The sequence below is a fragment of the Argiope bruennichi genome, chromosome X1 (genome assembly GCF_947563725.1).
Source record: "Argiope bruennichi chromosome X1, qqArgBrue1.1, whole genome shotgun sequence".
Taxonomy (NCBI): Eukaryota; Metazoa; Arthropoda; class Arachnida; order Araneae; family Araneidae; genus Argiope; species Argiope bruennichi.
In genome coordinates, this window is record NC_079162.1 from 80,432,185 (window position 1) to 80,447,118 (window position 14,934).

Below are 14,934 nucleotides of genomic sequence, written 5' to 3' on the forward strand. Positions count from 1 at the left end.
ACGGTAAAAACATTTAGTAGATTTTTGACTATAATATTCTTGGCAATTAAGGCTTTATGTTAAAAATTAAAATTATTTTTGACACTTTATTGCAAACATTTCAATTATAAACTATGTTATCGTTTGTCGGAATAGTAGGCAGTCACAGGTCATCCAAGATAAGTTTTCAGTTTGTCTTCAGTATTGATTAAACAATATACTAAAGCATTGATTTTCAAGTTTTAACGTTAGATTGCCATTAAGCTCTGAAAAAAATGATAAAAATAATTTTCAAACATCAATTATTGGAACAACATTAATTATTAAACAAAGACTAAATTTTGTTTCAATTCAAACATAAAATCGATTAATTCGTCTAAAAATCAAAAAAGTATTTTGGTATTATTTACTTAAAATTCGATCAAAATTATAGGCCTGGGTTAACACATTACGATTTGAGGTAAAGTAATTTCCTTAAAAAACTTATTTTTATACAGTATGAATACAGGAATTAAAACTATTTTTGGATATATAACATATTTCAATAACCTGTGACTTGAAAATATCGAATTCCAATAAAGAGTTTCCTTCTTCTGCTAACTTTTCGAAACGACCCAGATGAGTTTCGATGTCCACTCCTAAAATCTTAAAATCGTTTTCAACTTGTTGAACATCCCGTACGATTAGCTCGGATTGCAATTCCAGGCAGATCTCCTTTGCCCAGATCTCTTCTTCTCGGACCTTCAGACAAAAACGGATGATAAAAATAATTGTAAGACAATATATAATATGAATAATAATTCATTGATAAATGATTTTATAAGTAAATAATAAACTAAGTATCGAATAAATGTTTTATCACGCTCAAAGGAAGGATCAAGATGAAGAAGAAAAAAGGATGAGGATTCTCCAACATTACAAGGAAAAACGGGCGCATGGAATTAACTTTAAGCTAATAAATAACATTAATAATTATTTATTCATAAAAGAATAGGAAATAAGTGGTAAACTAAGTATCTAATAAATATTTTATTGCACTCAAAAAATGAAGCGAAACGGATAATCATTGAAAATATGAAATCATACCGAACTTTATAGTATGCAAAACAAACACGTACGTCGTATCTAACTCAAACTTGTTTTTCTATTTGAAATTAATTTAGAGATTATTTTATCAAGTCTTTTTAGAATAAAAGTAAATTTAAAAAATTATTTCTGTTGAAATAACATTATGTCAAATGGTTCTTTTCAGAGATCTCACAACAGATTGGCATCTTGTTCTGAATGTCACGGCTGCATATCTTCGTCATATGTACCAATGAGGGCACTTTAAATACGTGTTATTCAACGAATGCTGATATGAAGATTTGAAATAGAATCGCTTTCTCAAGCGCTTTAATGCTATCACACCTTAATTCTTCGTTGCGAAATCCACCTAAATATTTTATGTAGAGCCTTAAAGTAGGACGTTACTCTATTACAATCTTTTGGGAAATTTACAAGTTGTTGTTTGAATAAGATATCAATAAAGAAATTACTGAAGCTCAAAAATGTATTGAAAAAGTTTAATACTTCGAAAATATAATTCATATTTAACACATGGTGTAAACGATATTTGGCATACCATCAAACAATCCAATTAAATCTAGAGAAAAATATGAAGACTTGGAAGAAAAATTTATGGAATAGTGCATCTTGATATCTTAATTACTAGTTACCTCAAGCGACCAGCTGGTTCTCTAGGAATATTGGTTATATTTTTTTTCGGTTAAATCGTTTAGATTTAATTTCATGTCCATGATTCCACCAATTTATTTGACATTAATGCCGTATTATTTTAACTGTCTTAATTAAATAGTCTTATTTACTTTGTTTATTGCATTGACGAAACTTTCTAATGGACCAAATCCCATAAAATCATCGCGCTTTAAAAACGTAGATATCTGGTTCATCTATCTTCCTAATTTTGAGGTATTGTAACTTTTTTATTTGTCTTGTAAACTGTGCAGATATTAAACAGAATCCTTCTTACTTAGCTTTCAACATTGGAGGAAAATCATGCGATTAAATTTTTGATGAAACAATGAAAACGATGTGAATTGTAAAGCAACAATATAATCTATCATTGAAATTTAGGAAAAATTTTTTTTAAAAAATTGCCAAAATTCAAAATCTTTTTTCGACATCAATAAAAAGATACTTTTTTAAATTTTAAACAGTAATATTTTCGAAAGCTATCGTGGAAAAATGTCAACATTCAACTTAATTTTTAATTTATTAAAATTTTACACAATTTATCCGAAATGCACATTCTCATCCTTCAAAGCATATATGTGCCAAATCTGGTAAATGCAGGGTAAACAATCTGGTCTGTAGAGCGCCAACATACATACACACTCATTCATCTTCATTATTAGTATAGATGTAAACTCTGCGTGAAGAATTAATTATATAATGAAAGTTATTTTGATTGTATTGTTTGGATTTTTCTGGCGCATGAGCCATGGTGTTGATTTTGCTGCGCCAAACAAAAGAGAAAAAAATGATAAATAATATTTTAAAGAAATATTTTTTAAACAGAAATCTTCTGTTACCGTAGATATGAATTTGTGAATCCTTTGAGCTGTTAAAAGCTGAACTTTGCGGCTGGAAACTTTCTGCTGAAGAAGGTTCCAATTTTCAATCACTAGTGCCAGTTGCATCTGAATATGTTCTTCATTTCCACCAGGGTAAGCTTCCTGAAGACGTTGGCTATCTTGTAGCAACAGATGAACCTGAAATTCAAATTAATTATAGCTTAAATTAAGAAATTAATTTGTACTTTTTGATGGAAAAAAATAGATTCAACAACAGAGCAAAGTTGACTCAAATCCATTTTGAAAATAAAATAAGACGTTGTTCACTGAATAAATCTATTAAAGTCAAAGGCTTCTCAGTTAAATTTTTAATATAAAATAGTAATAATAAATATTATTATTATATGATTTTTGCTTAATTTAGATGTGTAATCGACTATAAAATTTACTCAAATGAAAAATATAATAAGGCAATTGTTTTATACATTAAAAGCAGTTTTTTTAATTAATATCAGATTATAGAGTTGTTTATTAAATGCCGTATCTTTAATCTGAACAATAAACAGCTTTAATTACTTTTTGTTTTTACTATAAATAACTAATAAGTTAAAGACTTTTTTTTTAATTTCGCATAAACATTTTTACATTTTTTTTTTTATTGCTCACAATGAAATACTTGTAAATATTTCTATTTTTTTAATAGAGCCAATTTAAAAGAATTCTTACTTGAGCTTCCAAGCCTAAAAGTTCATTTTCAATATTGTCATGTTTTTTAATGAGATCTTGGACATGAATGAGATTATTTCCGAGGTCTTGGGGAATAATTCTGTAATGGCTGTGGATACGTGACAATAAATCTGTAACATCTCGATGATAACGATGAATTTCAGCTGCTGCTTCCATCTTAAAAGCTCTAACTTCGATACTTTCCACGAGTTCTGACCAACGAGCACTAAAAGGGAATAAAAAGAATGAAATAACGATTATGAAATTTAAGTACAAGTTGCTATTATTTTATATATCCCAGTGCTACTTAATACTTTTCATTTAAAAGAGTAACTCACAACTTTCGGCAAATAAAAGATTACGATATGAACTTAAAATGTTTTTACATTAGGGTGATAGCTAGTCCCAATGGGACAACAATATCCCGTCACAAGTCTACAATCTGCCATGATGGATACATGAATTTTAGGACACAGATAATGAATGTGAACTGGAAAGAAACTTGGAAAGCTCCTTTTCCTTTCCTTTCTTCTTAGGATCGTATCTTTGATAGATCGCCTGTCTAAACAGAATATCGACTGGTGACGAGATTTTGTTTCATTTTTTAGATTTTTTAAAGTCTCCATGTAAAAGGAGCATTAAGGATACATTATAATATAAAAATAGTCTTTTCACAAATCTTTCATTAATTAATATTTCAATTAATATATGGCTATTCTGTGGATATAATTATTAACTGAATCAAAATTTGAAATTAAATTTTTACTATCCAAAGCGCTTCTATGATTTTTTAGTAAGAAATATTTTTTTATTTTCATTATCAATACCTTTTAAGTATAAAATACTTGTGAAATAAAGAAAGAGAGTAAGAAAGAAAAAAGAAAAGAAAAGCCTAATTGACTGGTTTAATCCATTTTTTTAATTTTTGTAGTATTGTCATTTCCATGTTTTATCTCTCATGATATACTGATATTAAATTGAATGGTTCTTTTTAAAATTTCAATAACAGTATTTTATCAAAGAAACCAAAGAAGACTAAATATTTGATAAAATAATGAAGAGGAGGGATTTCATTAAAATTTATTGATAAAAAATATACAAAAAAAATTAATGCCAAAATTTAAAGGATTATAAAATTGGTATGCATAAAAGGAGAACTTTTCAAATTTTATTCAAATCAGTTTTGGTGCATGGGGGTTATTATTAAAAAAATATATATTTTTTTTAGTTTTTATTTAATTAAAATTTCAAGAAAAATCGTGCTGAAGGGCAAATTCCTTTCTTTTAAAGTATATCTGTACCAAATTTGATAACTCTGACTTACATGGTCAGTCCTATAGAGCAGCAACACACACAATCATATTCTTCTATTATTATTTTCAGAGATTAAATTTTTGTATTAAAACCTCCCATGGCGTTTGCTATAAGGAGCTTTTAATTTATTTAGTTTATCACATTAATAAGTTAAGAGTAATCATAGAAAAATTTTCCAAATTCAATTCAAATTCAAACATGGAAAAAACCATGATCATGTTGCGATAATTTTAACTAACTTGAGAGTAGCATCGTTCAACTAAAACACTTCTGTTTTTAGAATATTTGACAAGCATATGAAAAGGGGAAAACATTGTGATAGATTTTAATTAGAAATTTTATGCAAACGAATTTAAATAATTTCTTTAATACCTTAAAAATTCTAAACCTGCTTGAACATCTTTGACGAAATAGCAGTTACTGTTTATTAGTCTCTTTGCAAAATCTTCATACTGCAAAATTCGTTTCGATCCGGCCTCCACTTTTGCTCGGAAAAATTCAAAATTTTGATTCAAAATCTGAAAGAAAAGAAGACAAAATAGTATTTTTCTTATATCCTGCCATATATTTCATGATTTGTACTTATATTACAAGGAGGAAAAATCAGTAAAATAAATAAATAAATTATAATACGTTTGTTTAATATTGCTTATCTGAACATACATTATAAATTATATAATTCGAAAATGACAGGACCACAGTGAAAAGTCAATTTATTCAACAATTTCAAATGCGAGAACATTGTTTTAAAAATGAGCGCAATAAAAAAGAAAGTAAATAAAATATACTTTGAAAAGCATACTTTCAGTGGCGTTACAAAAAAAGAACTTTTATTTTAATTATTTTTTAGCTTATTTCATTATTATAAATATTGGAAAATCTTAGAACTATTCGTTTCTGAGGAGCACCACCAGTATGGTACTTTTCACGAGGTGGCACCACTAGTATGGTATCAAAATTTAATTAAAGTAACCGATTAGTTATAATTAAGTTATGAAACAGTGTATTTTTATTGAGAACATATAATTGTGCAAAATTATGAAACTCTGGAAAATCAGACAATCATTGAAAAATCGATAGGAAAATTTCTTCTTTACAAATATGAAACAAATATAAATAAGTTCTTCTCTACAAAAGATAAAAATCATTTCATAGAGTATAAGAGCAGAATCCATTTCAAGGTTTATTTTCTGTACAGAGTGTCCTTATTTATGAATAATCAAATATTGATGGTTGAAAGTAATAAAGGCAAGATATATGTTCAAATCTGTTTTGTTAAAAGTGGAAAGTATTTTATACTTATTTAATCAAAGAGATAACATGCCTTTGATGAATAATGTCACAACTCAAAAATAATCTATACAAATACTGTCAAATACAACCTGTTGGGATATTATCAAGCACATTCTACTTGAATTGTGAATTTAAGTTGTTAGCTCGGAATGATGCATCTCTAGTTTAATAATTTCATAAATAAGTTGACTATGTTTGCGGCTACAAAGTATCTTTGTTTTTTAAAAAAATTTCTGTTGCTTCAACATTCTTACTATGGCATTAATTCTATTTTATTTTTTTGTGATATGACTATGTTTGTTCCGTATTGTGATAATTTTTATTGATATATTCACTTACAAGAACATGTTCATAATCTTCTCCGAAGTCTTCAGATGTAGCTTCAGCCATTTGCTCACTTATCCAAATTTTCAGTTCTTCGGTCTCCTTCTCAAATTCATGTTTATCCTTTGATTCCAGCAATTTTTGTCGCTTTACAGAGCACAATTTTTGTATATTCTTCATTTCTTGATTTACAACTTCCTGTAGGAGAAATGGAAATTTATTACATTCTTCAGTTGCACAAATAAAAATAAAAAGATTTCTTTCTGAAACTTTGAAAAAGTATATAAAATGAATGATAAAATTTGTATTATTCGTTTCTTCTTACCATTCTATTACTGATAATTTTTGAGTCAGGATGATTTGATTCAATTAGAGCTTCAGCTTGATTTGCGAGTTCATCCACCAATCCTTGGTAGGAATCAATTTCCAACTCTAATGCCTGTAATGCAATATTAAATGTCAAAAAACAACAACAACAACAATGAAAGAACTTCTAAAAATTAACGAAATTAATTTTTTGATCTAAGCTTGTTTGTAGCATTTCCAATTGATCCGAAATTTTCTAACTTTCCATCGTATAGGCGAGAAAAGTTATGTTGTTGAAGGAAAGTGCTGGCACATTATTCAAGATTAGTTTTTTTTAGTGTTAATGTTTTAAGTGTTAATTTTGCATATGAAAAAGCAATATATTATTATTTGAATGAATATATTTAAGGTGTTTTTTGATTTTAAATATAAAATTTATCCAATAAAGAATAAATTGTCATTTATTTAAGATTTTCTTCTCAATTGATTAGCTAACACTACAATAAAGCTAGAATAAGCTTGTCCTTTGCTGAAAATATCACTTCCATCTTTCCTCATTTTCTGTTATTTTTACTTCTCTTTTCTTTTGGAATCACCTTTGAAAATGTATAAAAATCAATTACCAAAGTTAAAACAATTTTCAAAAATTACTTCCTTTGTAGTTGTTTTTATTGAACAATTATTAAAAGAAAGTAAGGTAAATATGTATATAAATTAAACATTGCATTTAGCAACAGGCTTACTTTGTGTTTGGTTAAGAGCTTTATTACTGCATCTTCATCTTTCCCGTAGTCAGTGTTACTCAAAATTTCCATCTTTTCTGTTATCCATGCATCAATTTCAGTAGCTTCTGAGAAAAACTGTGGAAGAAAGAAAGAAACACAATTAACAGATTAAAAAATATGGCTTTATAATTTACTTCTCAAAATAAGAGAGGCAAGCATCGTTATTTAGAATCCAAAATTAGGTAAACTCTAAAAGGGAATACTTTTGCATTCTAATTTACTTCAATTCAATCATAAAATTTAAAAAATTCAGAATGCTTTTTACCGACGAAGATTATTACATTATCTTAATATATTAATAAAGAAAGATTTATATTTTAATATTTTTAAGCAAAATGTTTCTATTGTATTACTTTATATCGTTTTGATATGATTTTGTTGTGTGTTGAGACTTATGGCACTTCACAAGCCCGCTGACCGTTTTGATATGTATAAGATAAATACATTACATTATATCCTAAAAGTTGTTTGGAAAATTGGAAAAAAATTGGAAGTCCTAGCACAATTATGTGATATTTCATCAGATTCTTTATTACCTGTAAGCTAAAAATTAAGAGAGTTTTTGACAACATATGAAAAAAATAACAAAATTCTAAAAATTCAAAGTGTATTTTAGGTAGCAAGAATTTGTATTTTATTGAATAACCGAGTTAAGATTCACGCTTATGCTTTGGCAAACTAGTGCAAGCCCATAGTGCAATACGCGATCACAAGGTAATAGGAGAAAAAAATCATATGGCAACTAAAAAGATCTTCTAAAAGAGACTAACCGACAATATACAAAAAAGTTTAAAACGGCTTGAAATCCAGCAAATATCTACGGCAGAAGTAGCAATTCAAATCTAAGTGATTCGATTGCTTGCATACATATTTTGAAGACAATCCATAATTCACTCGATATTCATACAAAAGAGCTATCTATGCTCATGCTAAGACAGTATGCACACCTGCTTCCTTTATTTAATTTTTTTTTTCAATTAGCGGCAGCAACTAATAGCTAATTTAAGTGGTATGAACGACAATAGCTAAAAAGTTACTAGTGGCAAATGGAAACTTAGGTCGCATTAAACGAAAATAAGATGTCTTCTTACCTATAAACCGTATGATAACGAATATATTCAACAATGATATATTATGAATGTCACTTTTGGATTTTTCCGTGACATAGCCGTTTTGAAGGCCGTATTTTGTTTCCGTCAGTACAAATATCTCTTAATTTACTTATTGCGTAAATTATAAGGCAAACAAATTGATATTATCGATTTAGTATAAAGATATGCAATATAAGAAACCCAGTAATTGACCATATTTTCAACTTTTTTAAAGGTTTTTAATTCTCGGGCATTACTAAGGAAGTTTCATCAATAATAAAACAGTAAGCAAAACTATCTCTGAAGCAAACTATCTTCAGAATAGTGAACTAAATTTTAAAACTTGAACATTTACGTTCCATTACAATTCGACAAAAAACAGAAATCTTTGCATGAAATGCAATTTGGCGCATAAAAACTTATTAAGCAAAATTAATTTAAGATAAATAATGAAGATATTTTATTGTTGATCAATGTCTAACATAAATTATAATTTGCAAGCAATGATTAAGTAATGCAAAATTAGTGAAGAATATCTTCTGTCTTACTGTTACTGAGATTTTAGAGCATTAAAACATATTTTTTATTGAATAAGTAAAGTGAAGATAATCATTCTTTCTGCCTGATGGATTAAGTAATTTTGATTAAGTAATGTAAAATTTTTGTGTCTTACTGTCTGAGATTTCAATGCATTGGATGCTTTTTCTTTTTGGCTATTAAATTCTCGAAGAAGATTCGTCCATTCCTCCTGCATCTTTGTACACGGTTGTGTGACATCAACAGGGCATTCTTCTTCAGTCACTAAAGTCAGCACCCTCTTCTGTAGAATTTCGATAATACTCTTATGACTTTCAATGGAGAGTTCTAAATTCTAGAAGAAAAATATTATCATATGAAACTTGTATAATCTCTTCTGGAAATACAGTATCATTAATGATAATAGAGTCTTACTTCAATCTTCTTTTGGAACTTTTGAGCTTCTAAAAGATTTCTGCATGTTGTAGTTGTCGATAAAGCTGTTCTTTGTTCAGATATCCACATTAGTTCTCTATCAACGTCGGATTTAAACTGGTGAAACCTGAGACATGTTTCTAACTTCGCTCTTCTTTCAGAAACGGGATATTCTACTGCCTCTGATCTAAAAGAAAGTCACAACAAAGAGCATTTAAGCATAAGATTAAAGTAAATTATTGTATTTATTTATCATAATATGTATATATCAAAAATATTAAAAATTAAAACGTTTTTAAAAGGCTATTTTACTTACTAGAAGGCAAAATTAAATTTTTTCATTCAAAAGCTTAAAGATCAAAGCAAAATTGTGAAGGCGTGGGGTACTAATAGATATATTTTACCCAAAATGGAATTTTAATCGTATAATATATTTTGATTTTTAATGATTGCTTCAAAATTATCTTTCTTTTCCTGTTCCTTGTGAGTTGTTTATATTTAATTATTGGTCATAGCGCCATACGCTTTTACGATTTCGTTTTGATATCCATCTTTTGATTTAAAAAATATTTTCTACATTTTAGTAAACTAATAAAAGAATGTTTTAAAAAATTTTCTATGTTTCAGAGTTTGATATATTTAATAATTCATTACTATAGATAATGCGAAATCTTAATATCACTTTCATTTCACACCTAGATGGCTACATTCATAAAAAATCAAAATTTAATTAAAATTCGTTGATTAACTAATAATTAAGTTCTAAAAATTTTGTAATATTGTACCGCCATCAGAAGCAATTGTACAAAATTTCAAAATTACTATATTAACACAGTACTTGTGAGAGGAGAACTTATTACGAAATTCCATTTATATATGTATGAAACAAGTCGAATTAAATTAATCTTCTATTTGCCGAATTATTTACCATCAATTTTTATCGTATTTTATTTTTTTTTTACCATTAGACAGTTTTGGCGCAGAATAAGTCCAAAAAGGAGAAAAAAAACTTTTATAATTAATCAAAATAATTAATTTACAGAATAAATAAAAAAAACAATCATTTCTTCGTGTTCTTTTAAATATCGTCTGAAAAAATTGACATAATACGAAAATAGCAGCTTGATTTAAACAGTAATTTTAAATATCATCGGCATACAAAGGGTTAAAAACATTGTTAAAATAAGAAGTAAACTGATTACTTTTGATGCATTTCTTCAATGAGCTTTCTGACTGTAACTTCTCCTGGATTCATTTCCATTAAATCTTCACCTTGGTTAATCAGGCTTAAGACTTTGGATTTGACCATTTCTTTTTCCATTTCTAATACCTAAGATTTAAAAAAAGCCTTTGAGCTAAAATTTACTTTTGCATAACAATTTAAAGACGAATTTACTTTGAAATTTTGCTGACTCTGAAACTTTACAAATCTATTTAGGTATCATATGTTAGAATTACTTATTTTAACGATCAAACAATGACTAAATATTCCAAAATGTTCATCGAAAATGGTGCTTTATTATAATTATTTGATTAACTACTGCATTAAACCTGCATATAGAAATTGCAATTCAAAAATTCCTATTGTCCTTATAAAAACAATAAATTAGTAAAGTAAAAAAGTAATAAAAGTAAAAAAACAATAAATTTTGGAATGCTGAACCTACAGTTTCTCCTGTTAATTTATTTGAATGAAATTACGTTTGTATCTTATGAAGATATTCGACAAATACTGCATTCGAAGATATGCTATAAGTACTGCATACTTTAGTTAGAAATTCGTATAAATGCAAAAGGATTTGGATTTAGCCGTAAGCAATGTACGTAAATAACAATTAAAAAGGTTTACCCTTTTATATTGAAGCAAAAATTTGCCCACATTTGAACGGTTAAATGTAGAACATTGGGAATTGATTAGTTTCTTATAATTTTAAAAGGTTTTCTTTAAAAAAATTATTATTATTATTATTATTATTATTATTATAATTTAGATTTTCATTAAGCTGAAGATTAGGAATGATAAATAATGGAATTTCCTATGATCTGATATGATCGTAAATCTTGGAAGAAGGAAAACAATTGATTTTAAATTTTAAAGAATAAAATCGTTTCATTGATTTTCAAGTTTCCAATTTCAATTCAATCTGCAATCTTATCAATGAATTCTACTTCACAATTTCTCAAAATTTTAATTACTTATATACCGTAATTAAAGAATTCTAAAGCTAGTAGATTCAATTTTTACAAAGTGGATTCTATTTTGCTACTTTACTTTTAAATCTATTATTTATAGCCCTTATCTATACTCTAACCATAAATATCAGTCAACATTATTATATTATCAGGCACTATATTTAAGAAAGTTTCATTTTTCATAGAAACAAAACTCACTTCTAAATCTTTAATCAAGCTTTTCACGCTTCTTAAATCTCGTCCAAAATTAGAGGAATTAGCCGCTCGAGAAATATCATCGAGCTTCTTCAGTACATTTTCAACAGATCTGCAGAAATCACGGAGCTCTATGGCATGTTTCAGAGTCTGTTGGTTACTTTCTAGAACATCACAAAGAGTGTTCCAAGCCCTGCTGAGATCTTCTAAAATGGTTTCTACAGAATCATATCTTGAGTTAGACTCTTTATTCAAAATAGCTTGTCCCCTCTGTGAAAAAAAGAAGTTATCAATTAACAATTGATAAAGAAGACTATGTCATAAATAAATATACTAAATATATAATTTCTACATACAGAACAGGTGTCCCTCAATCTTTCTTCATTTGCCGATATTTCAGCCTCAAGAGTTTTCTGCCTCTTCATTTTGTAAAGTAAATTAGACGTTGAATCTTGATGTGATAAATCAGTCGCCAACTTGTTTTTCTCAGTGATCCATGCAGACATCTGGAAAATAATCAAAAAATTCGAATTGTTTCTTTCTTTTATTATCAAAAGATTAGAAGAAGATATAAGAAACATGAAAAGTCTCTTACAGGACAGAACAGAACAGATGACCAAAACTTTAAATTAAGACAGAATTTGTTAAAAAATAATTATTTACGAAATACAGTGAAAGCTAAATGGTTTGCCACAAGAAGGCGCTTGTTGGTGAGTGAAGCACCTGCTTTTTCCATTTCCGAACCAATGGTTTGGTAACTGTGGCCAACAAAATTTCTGTATCTTTCCTAGATTGCTTTCTTTCTTCAGGGAAATAAAAAAATGTCACTTAACGAGACGTCTATTGAACCTGATGAAGTTCTTGACTCCAGAATCCTCATCAGCTTTCTTGTAACATTTTATGTTATTTTTAAGACGATGATTATCCTTCTTTTGGGTTTTGAAAATATGAGCATTTTAAAATTCTGATTTAAATATTGAAGTTCAAACGATAAAAGATACGCATTCGATATAACAATAAGATATCCCCTTAAAATACATAAATTCACATGAATAACACAACAGATATTTTAGAACTCTTTATTTAAAATTCAAAAATTTATTGAAGGAGGATGCGAGTAAAACATATCAATTAACTAAATTATTAAAAAAAAGCCGCTTTCAGTAGTTATTTTTAATGGTTTTTGATTACCTCTCAGGAATTTCTTAAATCATTTTTCTAGCAAAAATCTGTTACTAATTCCAAAATACAAAAAGAGAACAACACAACGAACAGTCAAGATTTATTCTGAATTTTTGCTTCCTGTAAAACTTTTTATCATTCTATAACTTTCTATTTAATAATTGAATATTTGTATCTTCTAGTTGTTTAAGAATGTATGTTATTTCTCGCAAGAAAGAAGAAATGTTTTAGCCACAGTGAACACTTTATAAATTGTTTTACAATAGATATATAGTATCAAAATGACTCATCAATGATAATATGATGATTTTACAGTTTTCTGAATGAATGTGCATATTCATAATAACGATAGTGAATATTTTACTGAGTGTTTTACTGCGATGATAAAATGAATCTAAAATTTTCCTAAATGCATATGCATATTTACACTATATGATAAATATCCAGATACTTTCGGATTTGCGCATTTTTTTCTAAATATCTCAAAAATAGACGAACTGTCTTTGAACATCGATCATGTAAAATATGCACTTTAACTCATAATTTACCGTGGGAACTCGATCACGAGGCGATTTAGATTACCGACCAAAAATTGATGAAAATGTAAAGAATTATAGCTTTCCCACTTGCACAGAAGGCAGACATATATTTGAAACTTTCAATAAAGTTTTTTCTTGCTTTAAGAAATAGTTTCTGGTATTTTCGTATATATAGTATGTATGTTTAGGAAGACATAATTTTTTTAAAAACATCTCAAATTTTATTACAAGTTTTTTTTATATATTAAAGTGTAGTTTTCAACTACATTTTAAATATAAAATTCGCAGAATACATGACAAAACATTATTATAGCATTATAATGAAACTTAAAGGGAATTCTATAAATATTCGAGGAAACAGGATATTTTTAGCAAATAAATTTTAACTGCACATGTTCGGAATATAGCACGTCTTTCTTTTCTTAAATTTAAAATCAGATATATAACGAGGAACTTGAATGCCATTAAAACTGAGAAAGATGTCGATGCTGTAATAAGCTGAATTTCAGTTCCTTTCGAGGAGAAGCTAATTTATAAGGAGTCTTCCTCAAACTGATACTCTTTAAATTTGAATTTTTGCATAGCTGTACTAAATTATATATAAATATATTAAGTATCTCTTCAAAGTGCGGTACGTAACATAAATTGCGTAATAAATAGCAAAAAATTATTATCATGTAAGTTTATTTAAAATATAATTGAAAACATTCTTATGTGTCCACTATTAATATGAGTTTTTTCACTCTTTCTTCGTTTTTATCATTATTTACATCCTATTTATTTTCATTGTTCATCGAACTCTGAGAACAAAAGAACAACTAAATAAGTTTAAAAGCGAAAAACTAAATTTCCAAAATAATATTAGGGGAATGGTAGTTTCAGCAGCCGTAATAGGTGAACCGCCGCTGATTGTGGTTACCTTTCAGTTAGTTTGCTTATAGACCAATCAAATATGGAAAGAACTAGTCGAATAAAAATAGATAAGACTAGAAAGAAAATAGATGTGACTTTAACACTAAAATATCAAATTGTGGGTGAAATTCGTCAAAAGGAAGTGCATTTGTCTTTCCAACCATGTATACATCATGGCGATCATTCAAAAATCAAATGAGCTAGCTCAGTGGTCAACAAATTTCGCTACCCGCTTAAAGGTTTTATGAGACCTGTCGTTGGTTAGAAAATAATAAAATAACTGTATAATAATTTAAAATAATATTGTAATCTATATACCCCATTTCGAATCAGAGCAGTTTTAAAAATGCATCTATAGCTCCATTCATTGCATTACTTGTCAATTAATAATTTCAGTCCCTGTGAGTTTTATAATAAATCATATTAGGCCAATAAATTTTAATCTGATCCTAAAAAGGCTTGCACATCTCTTAACTATAAGCATAAAATTAGACATGCGAAGTTATCATGATAATTACAGACATGCATCATGTTTTGAAATGAATCTGTTAAAACAATCAGTCTGAAT

General features: G+C 27.7%; 1 protein-coding gene across 2 annotated transcripts in view; it reads right to left on the minus strand.

Moving 5' to 3' along the window:
• Nucleotides 1–14,934, minus strand: part of LOC129958123 (spectrin beta chain, non-erythrocytic 1-like) — a 143,207-nt gene that overhangs the window by 50,671 nt on the left and 77,602 nt on the right. For both annotated transcript variants that reach the window (XM_056070320.1, XM_056070319.1), the window contains exons 31-42: nucleotides 12,090–12,239; nucleotides 11,737–12,003; nucleotides 10,548–10,675; nucleotides 9,346–9,532; nucleotides 9,068–9,265; nucleotides 7,262–7,378; nucleotides 6,538–6,651; nucleotides 6,228–6,410; nucleotides 4,968–5,113; nucleotides 3,282–3,507; nucleotides 2,574–2,753; nucleotides 529–720 (exon numbers count right to left, since the gene is read on the minus strand). In XM_056070320.1, the coding sequence (XP_055926295.1) occupies nucleotides 529–720; nucleotides 2,574–2,753; nucleotides 3,282–3,507; nucleotides 4,968–5,113; nucleotides 6,228–6,410; nucleotides 6,538–6,651; nucleotides 7,262–7,378; nucleotides 9,068–9,265; nucleotides 9,346–9,532; nucleotides 10,548–10,675; nucleotides 11,737–12,003; nucleotides 12,090–12,239 (2,088 nt within the window). The remainder of the gene's footprint in view (nucleotides 1–528; nucleotides 721–2,573; nucleotides 2,754–3,281; nucleotides 3,508–4,967; nucleotides 5,114–6,227; nucleotides 6,411–6,537; nucleotides 6,652–7,261; nucleotides 7,379–9,067; nucleotides 9,266–9,345; nucleotides 9,533–10,547; nucleotides 10,676–11,736; nucleotides 12,004–12,089; nucleotides 12,240–14,934) is intronic.